Genomic DNA, 22,604 nt, shown 5'->3' on the forward strand with positions numbered 1-22,604 from the left:
GGAGCAATTTAAAAGGAATTTCTCCTGCAGGAAGATTTTTTTTGGGGGGGGGGGGGTGCGGGGGGAGGAGGGAAGGAGAACAGACTTGTCGAACTTCAATGAGCCAATGCATGAAGTGGTTGCCTCACAAATGTAATAATCTTCACTATGACAATGAGACATTGGTGACCTTTTAGTCATATCATTTTGTCCACATAATTTGCTAAAGTAGATTAGGAAGTAATACTCTGTGGCAGCTCTCTGATCAAGATTCGAACATCAAACCCAAGAGAGAAAATGGATGTGGCTTGAAACCAAAACCAAGTCTAAAGCTTTTTTTAAGATTCATTCTTGGGATAGGGGCGTTGTTGGGAAGGCCAGAATGTATTGCCCATTCCTAGTTACCCTGGAGATGGCGGTGGTGGGCCTTTTTCTTGAACTGTTGCAGTCCATGTGTTGAAGGTGCTCCCACAATGCTGTTAGGGAGAGAGTTCCAGGATTTCAACGATGAGGGAACGCGATATATTTTCAATTCAGGTTGGTGAAAGTATGGAGGGGAACAGCATTCCTTTGTGCCTGCTGCCCTTTTCCTCCTCGGTAGTGGAGGACACGAGTTTGTGAGGTGCTGTTGAAAGTGGCCTACCAGTATTCAGGGTAGCTCAGTACATCCTACAAATATAGGTGTGAACAATCCAGGCAGAATTACTGAAGTTTATAACAAAGCTTTTAAAGTAAATTGCATATCGCCCAGAGGCCTCCAAAGCAATAATGTGCAAAGGTGTTTTCTACTTCCTCTGACTGGAACGAAGTCTCCACCAAAGAGCCTGAGGCAACCAGTTTTGTTGCTAATTTAACACAGCTCTATGAAACTTGGCAGCTTCTGGAGAAGCTTTCTGAACACCCGTCAAAAATCACAGCACAAATCAAAACTGCTGCTTTGGTGCTCATGAGGGGTGCATGCTGCTGGTTTCCAAATCACTGATCTCACACAGTCGGCACAGCCCTGTGGTAAAACTGGCAGATTCGCCAAATCCCATCACGTGGAAGGCTCGTTGCGTGAACAAGCTGCTTTTATATTTGCATCAGTGGATTCCCGAGCAGAGGCTGCATATACCCAGCAGCAATCCCAAACCTGCCGAGACTAGGCACCGAGTTACCTTAGGACAAGTTACCTTGGGGCTGCTGTCACTGCGCAAGACCCACGCTCCAGGAAGCAGCTGCACGCACACCCCAGGGTCACCAATACAAAATACAATAGTGGGTGGGTGGCAAGAGACCCGCCAATACAGCAGATAGCACCACCTTTAAAGAATTGATACAGGTGATGAGAGACAAGATTTAATGACCACAAGGTCGGTACAGGCAAGGTGAGATCGCTGCAAGCTGCCATTAATGCAGATTTTGTACACTTCATACATAGTATATTTACTCAAAGTACATTGACAAATCTAAGGAGTAACTTTCTGGAAAAGTCTGTACGAACAATTACACATGGAAGATCTCAATTAAAATCGACACAGCATCCCACCTTGCATGTGTGCCTGTTGAAACCTCACTACTTCTGCTCAAATTCCATAGGAGCAGAACATAAGAACAGAAGAAATAGGAACAGGAGTAGTCCATTCAGCCCCTTGAGCCTGGTCTGCCATTCAATAAGATCAAAAGCTGATCTTCCCTGCCAGTTCCCCATAACCCCTTATCTTTTAAGAAACTGTCTATTTCTGTCCTAAATTTATTCAATGTCCCAGCTTCCACAGCTCAGGCAGCAAATTCCACAGATTCGCAACCCTCAGAAGAAATTCCCCCTCATCTCTGTTTTAAATGGGCGGCCCCTCATTCCAAGATCATGCCCTCTAGTTCTAGTCTCCCCCATCAGTGGAAACATTCTCTCTGCATCCACCTTGTCAAGCCCCCTCACAATCTTACAAGTTTCAATAAGATCACCTCTCATTCTTCTGAATTCCAATGAGTAGAGGCCCTACCTACTCAACCTTTCCTCATAAGTCAATCCCCTCATCCCCAGAATCAACCTAGTGAACCTTCTCCGAAAAGTGATGGGAATTCTCACAGGTTCTCAAAGTCTGTGACAGATAATAAAATAAGCAACCTTTTGTTATGCAGGAAAGGATAGTGCACCATTCTCAAGGCTACAGGAGCAGGAACTTCCTCAGTTCATACGGCAAGGGATGGTGACGGGGCAGAACTGGTGTTTGTTTTGAGGTTCATGAGTGTACAGGAAGGGAAAAAGTGAACAGCAGGAAATTCATTACATTCTTCATTGTTCTAACCACCACAGAAGCTGGAAAGATTATAATGTATACAATAAAAAAAGAAAAAGGTTTTATAAATAAAACCTACATATAAATGAGTTATGGATTATGTATCAATATAGGAATGCGCGAGAGAGCAAGCGGCTCGGTTGTGGCCACATCACTTGCAGTCACCAGCCCAGTTAAGATAATGGAGTGATAAAAAAAGACTTGCATTTATATAGTGCCTTTCACAACCCCCAGGACACTCAAAGCGCTTTACAGCCAATGAAGTACTTTTGGAGTGTAGTCACTGTTGTAATGTGGGAAACGTGGCAGCCAACTTGCGCAGAGCAAACTCCCACAAACAGCAATATGATAATGACCAGGTAATCTGTTTTTGTTATATTGATTGAGGGATAAATATTGATCAGGACACTGGGGATAACCCCCTGCTCCTCTTTGAAATAGTGCTATGGGATCTTTTATGTCCATCCAAGGGAGCAGACGGAGCCTCGGTTTAACGTCTCATCGAAAGACTCCCTCAGCACTGTACTGGAGTGTCAGCCTATATATTTTTTTAAGACTGTCAATAAGAGATGGAAGCCAGATAAGGTACTGGAGAGAGAGTGTAATGTACCGAGCAGAGGCTTAGGAGAAGCCAGACACAGGTTGCTGAATATTCAGAAAGTAATCTTCGGGGTCCTGCCACGAAAAGGCGAATGCTTCAAAGCGTCAGAACCACACACAAGCACTGAAGACTCCCTGAAAATGTGCAGCACATTGTAGTAGAGTCCAATGTCATCCATTGCGCAGCACCATCAGAGGGATTCTCTACAATGTCATCATCATAGGCAGTCCCTCGAAGTCGAGGAAGACTTGCTTCCACTCCAAGTGAGTTCTCAGGTGACTGAACAGTCCAATACGGGAATTACAGTCTGACAGTCGTTGGAGGAAAGGGCGGGTGGGGAGTCTGATTTGCCGCACGCTCTCGGCGATGAGACTCAAGGTGCTCAACAGCCTCCCGGATGCTCTTTGGCCAGGGATTCCCAGGTGTCAGTGGGGATGTTGCACTTTATCAAGGAGGCTTTGAGGGTGTCCTTGATGTGTTCTTAGATGCTCTGATAATGACTCCACGAGACAATGTGTTGTACTTGAACTGTAGTCCTTTATTTGCTAACTCCAGAGTGAGGATCACAGTTTTTATACTAAGCCAGGCACACCTGTACAGGTAACCTACAAGTCTCCCACTGCTGTGCCCTCTGGTGGCACACCTTGTGATAGTACCAACAGTAGCCATGTAGGATACATGACACTTGAAACATTTCCTCTGCCCACCTGGGGCTCGCTTGCTGTGTAGGCGTTCCTAGTACAGCACTTGCTTTGGGAGTCTTGTGTCTGGCATGCGAACATTGCGGCCCGCCCAATGGAGCTGATCAAGTGTGGTCAGTGCTTCGATGCTGATTGAGGATGCCAACGTTGGTGCGTCTATGCTCCCAGGGGATTTGCAGGATCTTGCGGCAACATCGTTGGTGGTATATTTCCAGCATATGGTCCATGTCTGAGCCATACAGGAAGGCAGGTATTACTACAGCCCTGTAGACCATAAGCTTCGTGCCAGATTTGAGGGCCTGATCTTCGAACAGTCTCTTCCTCAAGCGGCCGAAGGATGCGCTGGCACACTGGACCTAGTGTTGAACCTTGTCGTCGATGTCGGCTCTTACTGATAATAGGCTCCCGAGGTACGGAAAGTGGTCTACGTTGTGTCCAGGGTCACACCGTGATTCTTGATGACTGTGGGGGGGGGGGGTGTGGCAGGGTCAGGTTGGTGGAGGACCTTTGTCTTACAGATGTTTAGCGTAAGGCCCATGCTTTCGTACGCCTCAGTGAAGATGACTTGGAGTTCAGCCTCTGAATGTGCGCAGATGCAAGCGTCGCCTGTGTACTGTAGCTCGACGACAGAGGATGGGACGGTCCTGGATCTGGCCTGGAGGTGACGAAGGTTGAACAGGTTAATGTACAATGTTGTGCATCCTGGAGCAAGCGACAGCTCCAGGAACCACAATAGTTATTTCACACAAAGCAGATGCCTCCTTACACACAATTCCATGGATGTACTTAAGAATGATCTTCTGGGGGTATACACCATGGAAGTATCTGCAGGAGGGTCCAGATCTCCAGCAGTCCTGACTTACAAGTCTGGCATTCCAGCTTTCCTGCTGTTTCCCCTCCTTCAACACACAAATTAAAAAGTTGGGAATGCCCATGGATAAGGAGACTCCACCTGCATTTTATGGAAATTATCCAAAGAAGAAATAAATAGATTTGAGGGAGACTTTCAAATGGGAAGAGAGAAAAACTTGCATTTATATAGCACCTTTCACAACCTCAGGACAAACCAAAGCACTTTGCAGCCAAAAATAAAGCTAGGAGCTGCCAAGATAAATGAGCAAATAAAATTTGACAAATGAATCCAAGCAAAGTGCAAGCCTCTAACAGGACAATGAATCACAGTAATTTACCTTTAAGATCCCAGCATCAACATTTCTCAGCTGCTGGTCCAAGTCATCCTCAGAGAGTTGTTGATGCCAGTTCATTGGATATATTCAAGAGGGAGTTAGATATGGCCCTTACGGCTAAGGGGATCAAGGGGTATAGAGAGAAAGCAGGAAAGGGGTACTGAGGGAATGATCAGCCATGAACTTATTGAATGGTGGTGCAGGCTCGAATGGCCTACTCCTGCATCTATTTTCTATGTTTCTATGTAACGTGGCAGCAATTAAATCAGCAGAACTTTGGAATTTTAGACTTAGGATATCATCTTGGTCCAATGCCCATTATTAGCATGGCCTCACTTTAGCTTGGGTAGATATCTTACACCCTCCCTCACTATTTAGGACAGAAGTGGTGTAAAACCCGAGAGACCTCTCGAATTCCCAACAACCGAAAAAACTGCACCTCCGACAGTGCAGCACTCCCTCAGTACTGTAATGGAATGTCAGCCTATGTGATGCACTCAAGTCTCTGGAGCGGGAATGAACCCACAACCTTCTGACTCAGGCGAGAGCGTTATCCACTGAGCCGCAGCTGACACCCAACAAAAGAGATGTTAAACTGTGATACTATTTGCTATTAGTTCCAACTGTTGGTGAACAACAACATGGAAGTGTAGCAGCAGTCACAGGATTATACACCCACTGGAGCTTCAAGCACAAACTACCTTCTTCAGTAAGTTTCATGTTATATTTCAATTTGGGATAAACAACCGGTTATTTTGCATAAGATTTGAATCTGATTTTGCCACAAAAGAAACATCAATCCCTGAATGATAAGCCGTTCCTGGTCGGAGTGCTCCAGAAATCTTCATCTTGCTTCTGCCAAATTTCTTTTGAGCTGGAGATCGAGCCTCCAGGCCGTTCCCACCTGCCCCCAGCCCAGGCTGCCACACTGTGCTTGAATTTAATTCAAACCCCAAGCAGAACTCGCCCTGATTTTTGGAACACAATCGAAGGGAAATTCAGTCTCGACTCTGGGCCAGGTCACGAGACCCACAAACAACACAGAAACGGTGGGTAACATACGCACTCCACCAATTGTGGAAAAATAGCTGAAGGTGAAGTTGAAAGAGATCTAAAAAGGTTTGAGTTCAGTCAACATGTACAACAACTGTGGAGCAAACAGAATGAGAATCATGCAGCCAAAATAGTAGAACACAGGTTGTCACATCTGAGCAGACCACACTTTGAATACTGTGTGCAGTTCTAGTCACCAGGACACTAGGGAAATGGTTCAGAGAAGAGTCACAAGACTGATTCCGAAAGTCAGAGGTGCGAGACGTGGCTGATGAAACTTGGGGCTGTTCAACAATGAAAGGAAGCGATCAAGAAATCATCTTATAAACACAAGATCGTATAGTATTAGGCAGTCCCTCCTATCGAGGATAATCCACTTCCACACCAAAAAGGGATGAGTTCACAGGTGTTTCAATGAGGGACATTCTGGATCCCGAACTACATATTGAAAAAGGTGGAAGATGCCTGTGCGTGGATTCTTGTAAATGTGGGGTGGCTGTTGCACACTAGCCACCACACTGGCTTGACAGAGCTAGGTCTTGATCCAGTGGCAAGGATTAACCAAGATCGTAAACAACATAGGCAGATCGAGTATGCTGCTTTGAACGAAACCAGATCAGTAGGACCAGGAGACATAGGTTCAAACTAATGACAAGACAAATTTCGGATTTATGTCAGAAAGTTCTCCACACAAAGGATGATCAACATTCAGAATGGACACCGAACATTGGAGGAAACACCTTTGGAATCATTAAAATGGAATTGGATGCCATGATGAGTGGACTGTAGGGTCTGTGTGCATCAGCTGTGGCCCAGTGGGTAACACACTTGCCTGAGTCAGAAGGTTGTGGGTTCAAGTCCCACTCCAGGAACTTGAGCACATATCTAGGCCAACACTCCAGTGCAGTGCTGAGGGAGTGCTGCAGTGTCCGAGGTGCCATCTTTCGGATGAGATGTTAAACAGAGGCCCCGTCTGCTCTCTCAGGAAAAGAGCCCATGGCATTATTTCGAAGAAGAGCAGGGGAGTTATCCCCGGTGTCTTGGCCAATATATATCCAAGAATCAACATAACAAAAATAGATTATTTGGTCATTATTACATTGCTGTGTGCGGGCGTTTGCGGCGTGCAAATTGGCTGCTGCGTTTCCCACATTACAACAGTGACTACACTCCAAAAGTATTTCATTGGCTGTAAAGCGCCTTGAGACGTCCGGGGAGTCGCGAAAGGTTCCATATAAATGCAAGTCTTTACAAATGGATGAGCCAAGATGGGTTGAATGGCCTCGATCACAACACACATGCACACGTGTGCCTCTCACACAATTTTCTAGCAGTGGTCCCTCAACTCTAGCCTGGCAAAATCTAACTGATGTTCTCCCTCCCGCTGCTCCAGCTAATTCAGCACCCACAGGGAGAGAGCCCAAAAGTAGTTCAATCTGCAAATACCAAGCACAATTCATTCTTGTGCCAGAAACTTCCTGTGCAAGGATTGCGAGTTCTGTACATAGCACCCAAGTGCCAATGCCAGAGCCTGCAGACCATTGTCATTTCAAGCACTACCAGATCATTCAACCAGCCTTGGCAAAAACTCAAAACACGAACTGTAGAGCATAGCATAACAGAGATGCCATTCTTTTCAGCAGTCAATGCTGTGGGCAGCTTCTTGCTAAAGCCGTGCACCGCTGACAGATGCTGCTATTTTTCCTCAGGCCACTGCAGAGAAAGTTTTCTGCAGTGAATAATAGTTACAGGAGTGCAGGGAGCTGCACGAGGCAGTGCAGGGGATGGCAGGGAGAGAAGGGAAAGATCACATAAAGAGTAGTTAGTCCAACACAAGATTCATACTGAGCGGCAAAGTGAAAAATCAGATGTGCAGAAACAAAATTGTTTTGTATTTTGAACAGTCTGCATCCAAAGAGTAAATGTATGTGCACTATAATTAACGCGGTAAATATATGTCTGACAATAAATGGGGATTTAGTGGCTTGCACGTCAGGGTTATTAGCTTCTTAAAAAGAACACAATCTAAATATCCGTCTCGCTCTATTCCTGTTTCAAATCACAGCACAGCAAGTGTGGGATTTTGCTGAGCTGTGATTTGAGCAGCAGAGACACATGAAGCAATGGTTCGACTAAGGACTACAGATAAAGAGAAGGCAAGTCCCAAGCTGCACTATTATTAACACTGCTTTGTAACACAGGCATTTAACTACAGTCTGTAAACTCCTGGAATGGGAGCAATGAGGTTTCAATGTTTCAAATACTAAATGAAAGAGCTACCAAGGAACTTGAACCACTGGCATCTTTTAGTTTTAATTACCTCCTGTCTCAGAAACAGACCAGTCTTCACAAATGCCCATAAACCTCTCAGCTCAAGTATAACCTTACTCTGTACAACCATAACCTTACTCTGTACAACCATCACGAAGTGATGGGAACCCGACATGCAGTGCTTCAGTCTCACTGCAAGAAGGGGAAAAAGGACTGTGCCGTCAAGATTGCTTGTCCTGAATCCAGTCTTGGATCAGTCATAAATTCCTCCTGTAAAAACACTGGGAGACCAAAGCCATTGGTTTCGCCCATTGCCAGAAACTCTGTACCCCTGCCCCCTATTCCATTCTCCCCACCAGCCACTGTCTCCAGACTGTTTGCAACCTCAGCATCCCATGGAGCTAGGCTGGGCTTCTGACCCCATATCCTCTCCATCACAAAGACACCTACTTCCACCTCCATAACATCGCCCATCTCCACCCCTGCCTCAGCTCATTGCTGCTGAACTTCTATCCATGCTTCTGTCACCTCCAGACTTGCCTATTTCAATGCTTTCCTGACCAGCCTCCAAACTTATGCTTGTTTTTTAAAAAAAGGAGGGGGGAAGAGAAAACAAGGAATTATAGACCAGTTTGCCTGACATTGGTGGTGGGGGAAATGCTGGAATCATTATTAAAGATGTAATAGCACCAGATTTGGAAAGCAGTGACAGGATCGGTCCAAGTCAGCATGGATTTATGAAAGGGAAATCATGCTTGACAAATCTTCTAGAATTTTGTGTGGATATAACTAGTTGGGTGGATTAGGGAGAACCAGTGGATGTGGTGTATTTGGACTTTCAAAAGGCTTTTGACAAGGTCCCACACAAAAGAGATTAATGTGCAAAATTAAGCAACATGGTATTGGGGGTAATGTGGATAGAGAACTGGTTGGCAGACAGGGAGCAAAGAGTGGGAATAAACAAGTCTGTTTCAGAATGGCAGGCAGTGACTAGTGGGGTGCCGTAAGGTTCAGTGCTGGGACCCCAGCTATTTACAACATACATTAATGATTTGGACGAAGGAATTGAATGTAATATCTCCAAGTTTGCTGATGACACTAAGCTGGGTGCCAGTGTGAGCTGTGAGGAGGATGCTAAGAGGCTGCAGGGTGACTTGGACGGTTAGGTGTATTGTGTATGGAGAAAGAGTCAGACTGAACACTGTGAGCTCAAAGTGTGACCGTAATCTTTTATTGCAGGTCTCCATGGTGCCTCTCCAACCCTGTAAGACCTCTTTAAATACCTGTGCTCCCAAGGGATTATGGGATCCCTTGGGACTCCAGGGAATGAGCCCTCTGGTGGCTGTATAGAGTAAATACAAGTCCACATATCTAACAAGGTGAGTGGGCAAATGCATGGTAGATGCAGTATAATGTGGATAAATGTGAGGTTATCCACTTTGGTGGTAAAAACAGGAAGGCAGATTAGGAAAAGAGGAGGTGCAACGAGACCTGGGTGTCATGGTACATCAGTCACTGAAGGTAGGTATGCAGGTACAGCAGGCAGTAAAGAAAGCAAGTGGCATGCTGGCCTTCATAGCGAGAGGATTTGAGTATAGGAGCAGGGAGGTCTTACTGCATTTGTACAGGACCTTGGTGAGACCATACCTTGAGTATTGTGTGCAGTTTTGGTCTCGTAATCTGAGAAAGGACATGTTGAGGGAGTGCAGCAAAGGTTCACCAGACTAATTTCCAAGATGGCAGGACTGACATATGAAGAAAGACTGGATCGGCTAGGCTTATACTCACTGGAATTTAGAAGAATGAGGGGTCTCATAGAAACATAAAATTCTGACGAGATTGGACAGGTTAAATGCAGGAAGAATGTTCCTGATGTTGGGGAAGTCCAGAACCAGGGGTCACAGTCTAAGAATAAGGGGTAAGCCATATAGGACCGAGATGAGGAGAAACTTTTTCACCCAGAGAGTGGTGAATCTGTGGAATTCTCTACCACAGAAAGTTGTTGAGTCCAGTTTATTGGATATATTCAAGACGGAGTTAAATGTGGCCCCTTATGGCAAAGGGGATCAGAGGGTATGGAGAGAAGGCGAGAGTGGGGTACTGAAGTTGCATGATCAGCCATGATCATATTGAATGATGGTGCAGGCTCAAATGGCCTGCTCCTGCACCTATTTTCTATGTTTCTATGTTTCTTCCAAAATGATGTTGCCTGTATCCTATCCTGCACCAATTCCTGCTCCAACGATCACTACAATAAGACAGTAGTCCTTGCCAACTAATGTGGGCTTCTGGTTCACCAACCTCTCCAATTTAAAATTCTTATCCTGGTGCTAAATTTGTTCTTCGCCTTACCTCTACCAATCTCTAGCCCCTTGTGTCAGCTGTGGTTCAGTGGGTAGCACTCTCGCCTCAGAGTCAGAAGGTTGTGGGTTCCAATTCCACTCCAAAGATTGGAGCACAAAAGTCTAGGTTGACACTCGGTACTGAGGCAGTGCTGCACTGTTGGAGGTGCTGTCTTTCGGTTGACACGTTAAACCAAGGCTCCATTTGCTCTCTCAGGTGGATGTAAATGATCCCTTGGCACTATTTCGAAGAAGAGCAGGGGAGTTATCCCTGGTGTCCTGGCCAATATTTATCCCTCAATCAACATCACTAAAACCAATTATCTAGTCATTATCACACTGCTGTTTGTGGAAGCTAGCTGGTCTTCGAACACTCTTTCCTCAGGCGGCCGGAGGCTGCACTGGCACACTGAAGGCAGTGTTGGACTTCACTCCAAAAGTACTTCATTGGCTGTAAAGCATTTTGGGATGTCCAGTGGTTGCGAAAGGTGCTATATAAATGCAAGTCTTTCTTTAAAAACTGCCTCGAACTCTCCATTCCTCCAATTCTGGCCTCAGGATATCCCTCCCTCAAACACTGCTCCATTGACAGCCATGACTTTCTATGGCATTCCTTCCCTAAACCCTCTATCTACACCTCACTCCTTTTTTAAAAAAAAGTCATCCTTAAAAACAGCACTGACCAAGCTTTTGGTCACCACTCCATACATCTCCTTCTCTGGATTGGCTTTCAATTTTACTTGATTATGCCTCTAAAACACATCTTGGGATGTTTTATGTTAAAGCTGCTATACAAATGCAAATTGTTGTGAGCATCAGCAAGAACTACTTTGGATAGGTTTGCCCCACCCTATGATTTTCTAACGGTTCTCAGAGATTGCTACCAAGTCCATGTTGCTCACTGACTCTTCGTCAAGGGTCACAACCCATCCAATGCCTTGTTGTAGGTCCAGTTTCAGGAATGTTGCAAATCACTGCACACGAGTGTGATGGGACACAATTCCCCAGATCGAGCGCTGAATTTCAATCATGCTATTATGGGCACGAATATTCAATGACAGGGGGAAAAAAAAGTATAAGACTGATCGAACTTCACAGTACTATTTTAACAATACACTTGCTTCCCACTGTGTAAGCAGATAACCCTACCTCCAAATAGCATTTCATTGCCACTTGTTGGAGAGCAGTGCAAATAGCACTGAACCCTAGCCTGAGCAACATCCTACTGCTAGGCAGGACATGAATGGAAGCCCAGAGGCACATGGAGCAATAAACCATCCACTGCGCAAACATGAAAAGGAAAAGTGGAAGGAAGAGAGAAATACAAATAGCCTCCAGGCTATGAGGAGAATCAGTCACAAATCACAGTGAAGTTTAAAACAACCCTGAACACTCTGTCTGAAATAGTATTCGATACACGTGGACCAATCGATCGATACCTGCGAGTGATGTGTTTTGTGGCGATTATCTTGCACAAGAGCAAAGCCAGAGTGGTTTATATCCATGAGAGAGATTATAGCCTTGAAATAATCTCAAAAAATAAAAAAAGGAACATGTCAGATTATGGTTTCCAACTCTACATACAATCACTCCCCCAGTTTGTGTCCATACAATCACTGCCATTAATGAACCTGAAGATTAAAAACTGTTACCAAGAAATTTAGTGCTCAATATCAAAACTGAACGCAGGATCAGGATGTTTTTCTTTATTTATAAGTCCACCATGGTCAAGAGGAGAAGGAAAGAAATGTGCGGCTGGAATCGACCATTTTCATTGCAAACATCACAGTTTTGCCCTCCTCCCTGTACCTCACTACTGCCTGGTACAAATCATTCCCAGCATCCCAGCCTGTTCGGACACTCACTGTGCCTGACCAACAACACAAGCTAGTTTTTTTTTAATTCATTAATTCACGGGAATGTGGGCATCGTCAGCAAAGCCAGCAATTTTTTTTATTGCCTTCGAGAAGGTGGTGGTGAATACAGCAGAGCGGCAAGCTAGGCCATTTCAGAGGGCAGCTAAGAGTCAACCACATTGCTATGGGTCACATGTAGGCCAGACCAGGTAAAGAAGGACGGCAGATTTCCTTCCCTAAAAAAAGACATTATTGAACCAGATGGGTTTTTACAACAATCCGAGAGTTTCATGGTCACCTTTACTGATACTAGTTTTTTTTATTCAATTGAATTTTTAAATTCCCCAGCTACCATAATAGGATTTAAACTCATGTCTCCGGATCATGAGTCCAGGCCTCTGGATTACTAATCTAATAACATAACCAGTATGCTACCATACCTGTGAACCTATGTCTCCATGGTCCACAGCTCTGCCAGGACACCCAAGATAGTCCAACACGTTTTGTAAAAGTGGGCAGCACTAGAACCTCAGACTGTTCAATCCCCTCGTCACGCAGAACATCGCTAGATCCATGAAAGATCAGGTTTATCTCCATAAAGTCAGATCCAAATTTCTGTTTGCATCGCTGAGGAAAGCAATGGAGGAATGATCTGCCCTCGGTAAAGCAGGAAAACAAATTATAATGTACTAACTTTTGAAATCACAGTACAAGCTCATATATTGCAGCTGTGAAGTCAGATTTTGTTTCTCCATATGCTAAGACAATGTGATACACACAATGCTTGAGTTTTTATTATGGCAGTGAACTTCACAGCAAAATTGCCTTTGAAAGAGTAACAATCAGCTAGACAGGATGCAGCAGACTGATTACAACATACCTCACCCCAAGGATAAGCTATTAAAATGTTTATGACCCTTTCACAATATTTAGTAGACAGTGCTGTGCTGAATGTAATGAGATGATTTTCTGTTTTTTTCCCCCTTTCTTCACTGACCCTCTCCTGAAGGCAGTGCTTTGCACTGGGTTACAGGAGCAGAAGCAGCAGCAGCCCTCTGCTACCTCATCCAGATGGCCACTCTTTCTATGTAACTGCAAACATTGTGTTATTGCAACTGTGGGGGGCCCCATCACAACCAAGGCCAAATTGTTCTCAGCCAATAGCCACACACATCCACTTCTAGCTAGGGGCACTTCACAACTTGAGAAAAGCAGGTATCCTCATTTTTTTTTTACTCCAATGCATTTCAAACACACAGGTATCTTCCAACAACCCCCACTGAGATTATTTAATTCAATATAAAGCAGGGTTTGTACCCCAGGATCTTTCTGGTCAAACTGACCTTAAGGAGCACTAATATTTAATCGAATTAATCAATCATCTGGGCCATAAAGACCCAGCCACGAACCATGTGCTCAGTTCACCAATCTATCTCAAGGAGACAGATGAGATCTTCAACTATGCTATGGGTCCTGATGTGACTGATTCCTGCTGGAAATGCATGTCCGCAGATACAGGGCGATGGGAGGATCAAATTGTGATTGTGCCCCGTCAAGCACTCTGCTGACACTTGCTGTCCAATCACACATGAAAAATGGTCAACTGAGTATGGTACGCCTTGGACCGCAGCTATCCAAGGAACGCCACGAACCACTGCTATCTAAGGAACGCCACCTGGTACGAGGGGGGACAAAGTAATTCAGACAAGGGGGAAAACATTCCTCAAACCACAACATTCCACCAGGAACTTGGCTAAAACATCACAGCTGGCCACTCTGAGGAACAGACTGCACTGCTAAAGTCATTGAGACAACCAACCAGCAAGTATTCTCCTCCAGTTTTAACACCTCTTAAAAGATGTCGTTCACTTTATGCAATTATAACGTTTAAGGGCAAAAACGTATCTTGCAAGACACCATCAGCTCTCCAAGCACTACACACTGCAATTTGCCAAGTGCAATTCAACGTGACTTGCTGGAGCTTGAAGCCACAACTCCACAACCAAGCAGGGGGATTGGGATGTCGACAGTACTCTGATGGGGAACTGCAAAGTTTGGCTGAAGTAGCTGGGATGCAGCTTCGACCACAAGGCAGGCTGGGCATCTTGGGGCCCACCACCCCCACAACCCCTCCTGCAGGGCCCCGACCCCAACTTCGTCTCTCACCTGGCCGCGCTCGAAGCTCTCCCGCTCCGCCTCCAGGCTGTTGCCCGGGCGGCCCCGCAGCAGCTGGGTCGGCACCTGTTTGACGGAGCTGGCCATTTTCTCCATGACTGCATCTCCCGGAGACAGCAGTGCTCTCTCCCCGCGGCTCCCCGCTCCTCCCGCCCCGCCCACATCCCCGACTCCCATTGGCCGCCGCCACCACACACGCTGCGCCGATTGGACAGCACGGGGCGCCCTCCTCGACACTATTGGTCGCTGCAGCCGTCCGTCAACGGTCGGAGCCGCCGCAATGTTTGTGAACGTCATCAGGCCAGTCGGACTCCTATTGGATGAAAAAATGAATCTACCCGAATATCATTGGTCCAGTCCCCCACCACTCTCCAGTGCTCATCATTGGTTGAAAGTTTATCGCTTGCTCGAGCTCATTGGTTGAAAGTTAGCCAAATTGTTTGTAAATTATTCCTTGCCAATCACTGGAGGGCAGAGAAGTTGGCAAGCATTTTTATTTTACATTTATTCCATTTTGAACCCCAGCTATTTTTGAAATGATATGAAATAGAACTTCCTCTTCTCGTCATACAAGCAACAAGAGACCGCAACTGGATCATGGCAACGAATGGAGCTGGAAACTGCCCGAAAGCATCGCCCTGGTACTGATGGAGCAGCAGAAGCTGCCTGATCTGGGGAAAATATTGGCACTTTCCCAGTTCACTATTTTTTGAAACTGATGTTGCTCCGCTGGAGGCAAACGAGCATAAAAATGTTTTTCTTAAAATCAAGGATGCCAGTTATTTAAAAAGGTGTTTATGACTTTCATTGCTTTGAAGGAGACACTGGGAGATTGAGAGTTGTAATAAGAACATAAATAAGAGTAAGCCACACAGCTCATCAAGCCTGCTTTGCCTTTCAATAAGATCATGGCTAATCTACTATATTAACTCCACTTTGTGCCCAATCCCCATATGCCTTGATTCCCTTTGTGCCCAAAAATCTATTGATTTCAAATCATGGATATAACCATCGACTGATCCATCTGCAGCTCTCTGGGGTAGAGAATTCTGAAGATTCACAACCATCTGAGTGAAGGCGTTTCTCCATCTCCGTGTCAGCCGTGGCTCAGTTAGTGGCACGCTCATCCGAGTCAGAAGGTTGTGGGTTCATAGGGGCCTCTGGAGTGAAACTAAGCACAAAAATCTAGACTCCAGTCCAGTAGTGAGGAAATGCTGTACTGTCGGAGGTGTAGTATTTCGGACGAGATATTAAACTGAGGCCCCATCTGCTCTCAGGTGGATATAAAGGATTACGCCACTATTGATTCCCCAATTAACACCACTAAAACAGACTATCTGGTCATTATCACATTGCTGTCTGTGGGAACTTGCCGTGGATATATGGCACAGAAACAGATCATTTGGCCCAACCAGTCCATGCCGGCGTTTATGCTCCACTTGAGCCTCCTCCCGTATTATCTCATTTAAATCTAACAATCCTCTATTCCCTTCTCCCTCATATGCTTGTTTAGCCTCCCCTTAAATGCATATATACTATTCACTTCAACCACTCCCTGTGGTTGTGAGTTCCACATTCTCACTACTCTTTGGGTAAAGAAGTTTCTTGTGAATTCCCTGTTGAATTTCATGGTGACTACCTTATGTTGATGGCCTCTTGTTAGGCTCTTTCCCACAAGTGGAAACATTCTTTCTCTAACATTACGAAATAATTTGATAGTGTAGTTAAAGACTTCTATTAGGCAACCCCTCAACTTTTCTTTTCCAACCAACCGCCCCCCCCCCCCCCGAGAAGAGAAAAAAGAGACCCAGCCTATTCATCCTTTCCCGATATGTATACCCTGGCATTTCTGGTATCATGCTTGTAAATCTTCTCTGCACCCTCTCCAGTGCCTCTATATCTTTTTTATAATATGGTGACCAGAACTGTATGCGGTGGTCAAACCAAGGTTCGATATAAGTTTAGCATAATTTCCCTACTTTTCAATTCTATACCTAGAAATGAATCCTAGTCCTTTGTTTGCTTTTTTTTTTTGAAATGGCCTTGCTAAACTGCGTCGCAATTTTCGCGATTTGTGCAATTGTACTCCGAGATCCCTTTTGTTCCTCTATCCCACCAAGTAATAAGTGACCCCCCTATTCTTCCTACCAAAATGTAATAGCTCACATTTCTATGTTGAACTTCATTGGCCAATTATACTAGTTTATTAATGTCTTCCTGTAATTTGTTGCAGTCCTCCTCAGTATCGACTACCCCCACACCGCCCCCAATTTGTTATCATCTGAAAATTTAGAAATTGTGTTTTTGATTCCAAAGTCTAAATCATTAATATAAATTGTGAACAACAGTGGTCCCAGCACTGATTCTTGTGAAATTATCCACCTTCTGCCGCTGAATAGCTACCTTTTACCCCTACTCTGCTTTCGGTTTTGTAGCCAGCTAGCTATCCATTCTGCTACTTGTCCCCTGACTCCACATTCTCTGACCTTGTTTATCAGTCTATTATGGGGTAACTGATCAAAAGCCTTTTGAAAATCTAGATAAAATTACATTACTGTATTACCATGGTCTACTCCCTCGCTTACCTCTTCAAAATATTCAATGAGGTTGGTCAAGCAAGACTTTCCCTTTTGAAATCCATGCTGACTATTCATTATTATATTTTCAGTTTCTAGATATTCTTCTATTTTCTCCTTAAGTAGGGATTCCATTATTTTTCCTACCACCAACGTTAAGCTGACTGGTCTACAGTTCCCTGGACATGTTCCATCCCCTTACATATAGGTATTACGTCAGATAGCCACCAGTCCTCTGGCACTACACCTTTGTCGAACAAATTATTAAATAGATGTCTCATTATTCATTAATAATATCATGTCCACCTATTCTATCTCCTAGTAAATACTGAAGTAAAATAATTTAATATTTCTGCCATCTCTCTACTGTTACACATGGTATTATACTCTATCCCTTAATGGCCCTATTCCCATCCCAGTCTTTCTTCCTGTGCCTGTAAAATATTATACTATTTTGTTTTACGTTCCTTGATAATTTAATTTCATACTTCCTCTTTGCCTTTCTAATTGTTTTTTTTGGCTTCTTTCCTAATCTCTTCATATCCTCTTTGATCATGCACTCCCCTACTGTATGTACGTAATGTATGCCTTTTTACTTACCCTCATTTGTTCCCCTATAGCTTTATACATCTATGGAGTCTCATTTGTGTTTAGCTCATTTCCCTTTTAGCAGAGTATATTGTTCCTGCACTCTGTTGAACACCATTTTAAATGTTTCCCATTGCTCTTCTACATCGTGGCTCGCCAACATTGTTGCCCATTTTATTTTCCAAGTTCTATTCTCAGCCCCTGAAAATCAGCTGCTCAAATCTATTCACTTGTTTTTTTTTGTCATACTTGTCCTTCTCAATTATCATCTTAAAAAGTGTATTCAATTATGGTCACTATTGGCTAGATGTTCCCCAACCTTTACTTATCTATTCTGGTTCATTCCCCATTACTAGATCCAATAGTGAATCCTCCATTGTTGGGCTTTCTACATATTGGGTTAGAAAGGAGTCCTGTACACATTGTAGGAACTCCATTCCCTTCTGTCCAGTTAATATCAGGGTAGTTGAAATCCCCCATGATTATTATATTATGTTTTTTTACCTCATTTTCCCAATTTGTCTGTATATTTCTTCCTCCACCTCCCTTCCAATATTAGGTGGTCTGCAGCAAGACCTCCCTACTTTTATACACCATCCCTCTTGCAATAAAGGCCAACATTCAATTTGCCTTCCTAATTAGTTGCTGTACTTGTACATGTAACACAAAGTTAGCATGCAAGGACACTCAGATCCCTCTGTACTGCAGCATTCTGTAGTCTCTATTTAAATAATATTTTGCTTTTCTATTCTTCCTACCCAAGTGGATAACCTCATATTTTTCCACATTTTACTCCATCTGCCAATTTTTTTGCCTACTCACTTAACCTATATCCCTTTCAAAACTCTGTCCTCCTCACAAATTGCTTTCCCACCCATCTTTGTATCAGCAAATTTGGCTACAATACACTCGGTCCCTTCATCCAAAGTCATTAATATAGATTGTAAATAATTGAGGCCCCAGCACTGATCCCTGTGGCACCCCACTAGTTACAATGAAAGCCTGAAAGTGACCCATTTATCCTGACTCTTGTTAGTTAACCAATCCTCTATCCATGCTAATATATTACACCCAACGCCATGAGCTCTTATTTTGTGTCGTAACCTTTTATGTAGCATCTTATCGAATGCCTTTTGGAAATCCAAATCTACTGGTTCCCTTTTATCTACTCAGCTCATTACATCCTCAAAAGAACTCCAATAAATGTGTCAAACAAGATTGCCTATTATTAAAACCATGTTGACCCTGCTTGATTTAGAAAATCATAATACAATGTCCTGCTACTACTTCCTTAATAACAGATTCCAACATTTTATCAATGACTGATGTTAGGTTAACTAGCCTGTAGTTTCCTGTCTCCCTCCTTTCTTGAATAGGGGTGTTACATTTGCAGTTTTCCAATCTGCTGGGACCTTTCTAGAATCTAGGGAATTTTGGAAGATTACAACCAATGCATCCACTTTCTCTGCAGCCACTTCTTTTAAGACCCTAGGATGCAGGACATCAGGTCCAGGGGACTCGTCAGCCTTTAGTCCCATTAGTTTTAAATTTCCTCCCTCCCTTTTGCCCCTGATTTTCTACTATTATTAGGATGCTTTTGGTGTTGTCTACTGTGAAGACAGATTAAAAATATATTTGTTCAAAATCTCTGCTATTTCCTAGTTTCCCCATTATTAATTCCCCAGTCTCATCTCCCAAGGGACCTACATTTACTTTAGCTACTCGCTTACTTTTTATATACTTGTAGAAGTTCTTACTGTCTGATTTTATATTTGTTAGTTTACTCTCAATCTATTTTCTCCCTCTATTATTTTGTAGTCATCCTTTGTTGGTTTCTAAAATGTTCCCAATCCTCTGGCCTACCACTAATCTTCGCAACATTATATTCCTTTGCTTTCAATTTGATGCCATCCTTAACTTCCTTAGTTAGTTAGCCATGGATGGTTCATCCTTCTCAGAGTCTTTCTTTCTCACTGGAATATATCTTTGTTGAGTTATGAAATATGTCCTTAAATTGTTTGCCACTGCTTATCTACCATCTGATACTTTGATCTATTTTCCCAGTCCAGTTTAGCCAATTCTAGCCTCATACTTTTGTAATTGGTTTAAGACACGAGTTTCTCACCCTCAAATGGAATGTGAAATTCTATCATGTTATGATCACTTTTCCCTAGAGGATCCTTAAACTAGGAGATTATTAATGAATTAATTCTGTCTCATTACACATTTCTAGATCTAAAATAGCCTGTTCCCTGGTTGGTTCCACAATGTATTGTTCGAAGAAACTGTTCCAAAAACACTGAACTCGTCCTCAAGGCTACCCTTGCCAATCTAGATGATGATTAAAGTTACCCACAATCATTGCAGTACTTCTGACAAGCCCTCCATTATTTCTTGATTTACATTCTGCTGTACAGCGTAGCTACTGTTAATAGGTCTATATTTGAGACCTTCCATCAGTGACTTCTTTCCCTTGCTATGTCTTATCCACCCAAACTAATTCTATATCTTGATTTTCCAAGCCAAGATCATTTATCACTACTGTACTGATCTCATCCTTTATTAACAGAGATACCCCACCTCCTTTTCCTTTCTACCCATCCTTCAGAAATGTAAAGTTTCCCTGAATATTCAGTTTCCAGCCTTGGTCACCTTGCAACCACATCTCTAATGTATATCAGATTATTCCCATTTATTTCTATTTGTGCCATCAATTCATCTCTGGTTACAATTTTTTTTTATTTTATTTTTTTTAAAAACCAATTTCTTTCTAGATCAACTCTAACACCAAAGATCACTTTGCGCCAATGTGTTTGATCTTAGGCCAAAAGGCCGAGAGGCCGAGAGGCGAAGTTGCACCGTTCCTGGAAATATTGCAATACCAGGTCGGTGCATGGAGTGGACGGGGCATGCCCCTGATCCAGCTCCCTGTCCAAAAATCAATTCAATATCATGTCCCCATAGGGGATATTAAACTGATAAGAACAGATACTACACTTGATCTTAGCCAAAAGGCCACAATTTTTTTTTTTTTAATAAATTCGTTGCCAATCTTTCCAATTCTTTGTCAAATCACAAACGCCAGAGGTCACCTTGCACCTGTCAAGGATCACTCTGCGCCAATGCTCTTAGCCAAAAGGCCTAGAGCCACTGCACCGTTCCTGGAAGTACTGCAATACCAGGTTCGTGCCATGGAGGTGGGTGTGTGCCCCCCACCCACCTCCGTGGAGGTGGATGGGTCAAGCCACCCCACCCACCTCCTATGCTGTATGCATTCAGATAAAGAGCCTTTAATGTTGTCATTTTACCATTACCATTTTCCCCATCTCTTCCCTTCCTATCACACTCTGGTTATCGTTGCCCATATCATCATAGGTGATGCTTCAAACGAGGATGACTTGCTTCCACAAGAGTTCAGATATTTAAATGAAGGACCCGATGTTCCAGTCCTGAACTCTAGTTGAGGGGGTGGAAGACGCCGGTGCGTGGATTTTTTTAAAAACGTGTGGTGACCGTTGCACATCAGCCACCCTCGACAGAACTAGGCCTTTATTCAGTGGCCAGGGTTGAACCAGGATGACTGGAGACCTGCTCTGCTGTACGTACCTAATGCACACACAATCGCAGTGTGGGCTAACCCGTGCTGCCCCTGGGCCCTTCTGGGCCCCGCACCATTGCCTGGTCCTTTCTCTAACGTTCTAAATTTCCCCTCATCTGACCCCTCCATATAGTCTATCAGAGTGTACAAGGTGCCAAATACTACTTACAGGGATAGTAGTGTAATAGGGTTTATTGTTCACGCAGGCACAATACCTCCCATCTTAAGTCAATCATACAGTAACATTTCAGGTTCATAGGAAAGGTGGGTTTTTCTGTGGAAGTGGTCTTTGCTTTGTTTGAGAAAAAAAATACCTTGAATATATTCAAATTATAACAATAGTAAGGCATAAAGAATTGGAGTAGAAAAGAATGAGAATGAGGGAGAGAGAGCATCGGTCTGTCCATCTCTCGATGTGTACAAGGGTCTTGATTCAGCTTGTGTCAGAACTCTTCAGACATAATACTTGTGACATCTTGAGGTTTTGAGAAAGAAGGAAAAGCAATTATTTCCTGCTGGTTTTTCTACACTCGATTACCATTCTATCCCAAAGACCAGAAGTTAGGAATTTACAAACACCAGCCGATCTACAGAAATTTCTGGCAGCTCATCGAAGACTGGACCAGACAAGCAGTCTGACAGCACAGCGGCAGTAAAGGGGTCGAGTGTGAGCTGATGGAAAGGTAGAACTGTGTGTCATCAGCGGACATGTGTACATCTGTGGATGATGCCATCATGGAGCAGCACGTAAACGAGAAAGAGGAGGAGGCCAAGGGTGGGAAGAGAAGCCAGATGGTCTAGTTATGATCAGGTAGGGAAGATTTAAACCATGCAAGGGCAGTCCCAATAAGCTGAGTAATGGAGGCGTGCCATTGGAGGTAAATGGTGTGGACAACCATATCACAATCTGCAGAGAGCTCAAGGAAGATGAGAAATGTGTGTGGGTGTGTACTCTGTACAGCCACCAGAGGGCTCATCCCCTGGAGTACCAAGGGATCCCATAATCCCTTGGGAGCACAGGTATTTAAGGAGGCCTCACAAGTTGGAGAGGCACTCTGTAGACTTGCAATAAAAGACTACGGTCACACTTTACTTTGAGCAGTGTTCACTCTGACTCTTTCTCCATACACAAGTCATAGTCTCAGAAAATGTCATGTGTCACTTTATTGCTGTGGCTGTATCTGAAACCTGATTGGAAAGATTCAAACATGGAGTTGCAAGAAACGTGGGCAGTGGGAGGTGACAACACATTCAAGGACTTGAGTGGAAAGAGAGTGTGAGGACAGGGCAATAGTTTGCAAGGACATACAATTGAGGGTTTTGTTTTGTTTTGTTTAAAAAGGGTGATAATTGTAGTTTTGAAAGGGAGAGAGATATTCCTGAGGAGAGGGAACCATT

The 22,604-nt window shown here is 43.9% G+C and overlaps 1 protein-coding gene and 1 pseudogene across 1 annotated transcript in view; both read right to left on the bottom strand.

Annotated features, from left to right (window-relative positions):
- hip1 (huntingtin interacting protein 1) overlaps positions 1 to 14,584 on the bottom strand; it is a 308,542-nt gene extending 293,958 nt beyond the window's left edge. Inside the window, exon 1 of the mRNA XM_070857288.1 lies at positions 14,436 to 14,584. Within this exon, the coding sequence (XP_070713389.1) occupies positions 14,436 to 14,540 (105 nt within the window). The 5' untranslated portion in view covers positions 14,541 to 14,584. The remainder of the gene's footprint in view (positions 1 to 14,435) is intronic.
- Positions 14,585 to 20,456: 5,872 nt separating this feature from the next.
- On the bottom strand, positions 20,457 to 20,632 carry LOC139227218 (U2 spliceosomal RNA; annotated as a pseudogene).
- Between the last annotated feature and the right edge of the window lie 1,972 nt (positions 20,633 to 22,604).

This window comes from Pristiophorus japonicus, chromosome 16 (genome assembly GCF_044704955.1).
Source record: "Pristiophorus japonicus isolate sPriJap1 chromosome 16, sPriJap1.hap1, whole genome shotgun sequence".
Classification (NCBI taxonomy): Eukaryota; Metazoa; Chordata; class Chondrichthyes; family Pristiophoridae; genus Pristiophorus; species Pristiophorus japonicus.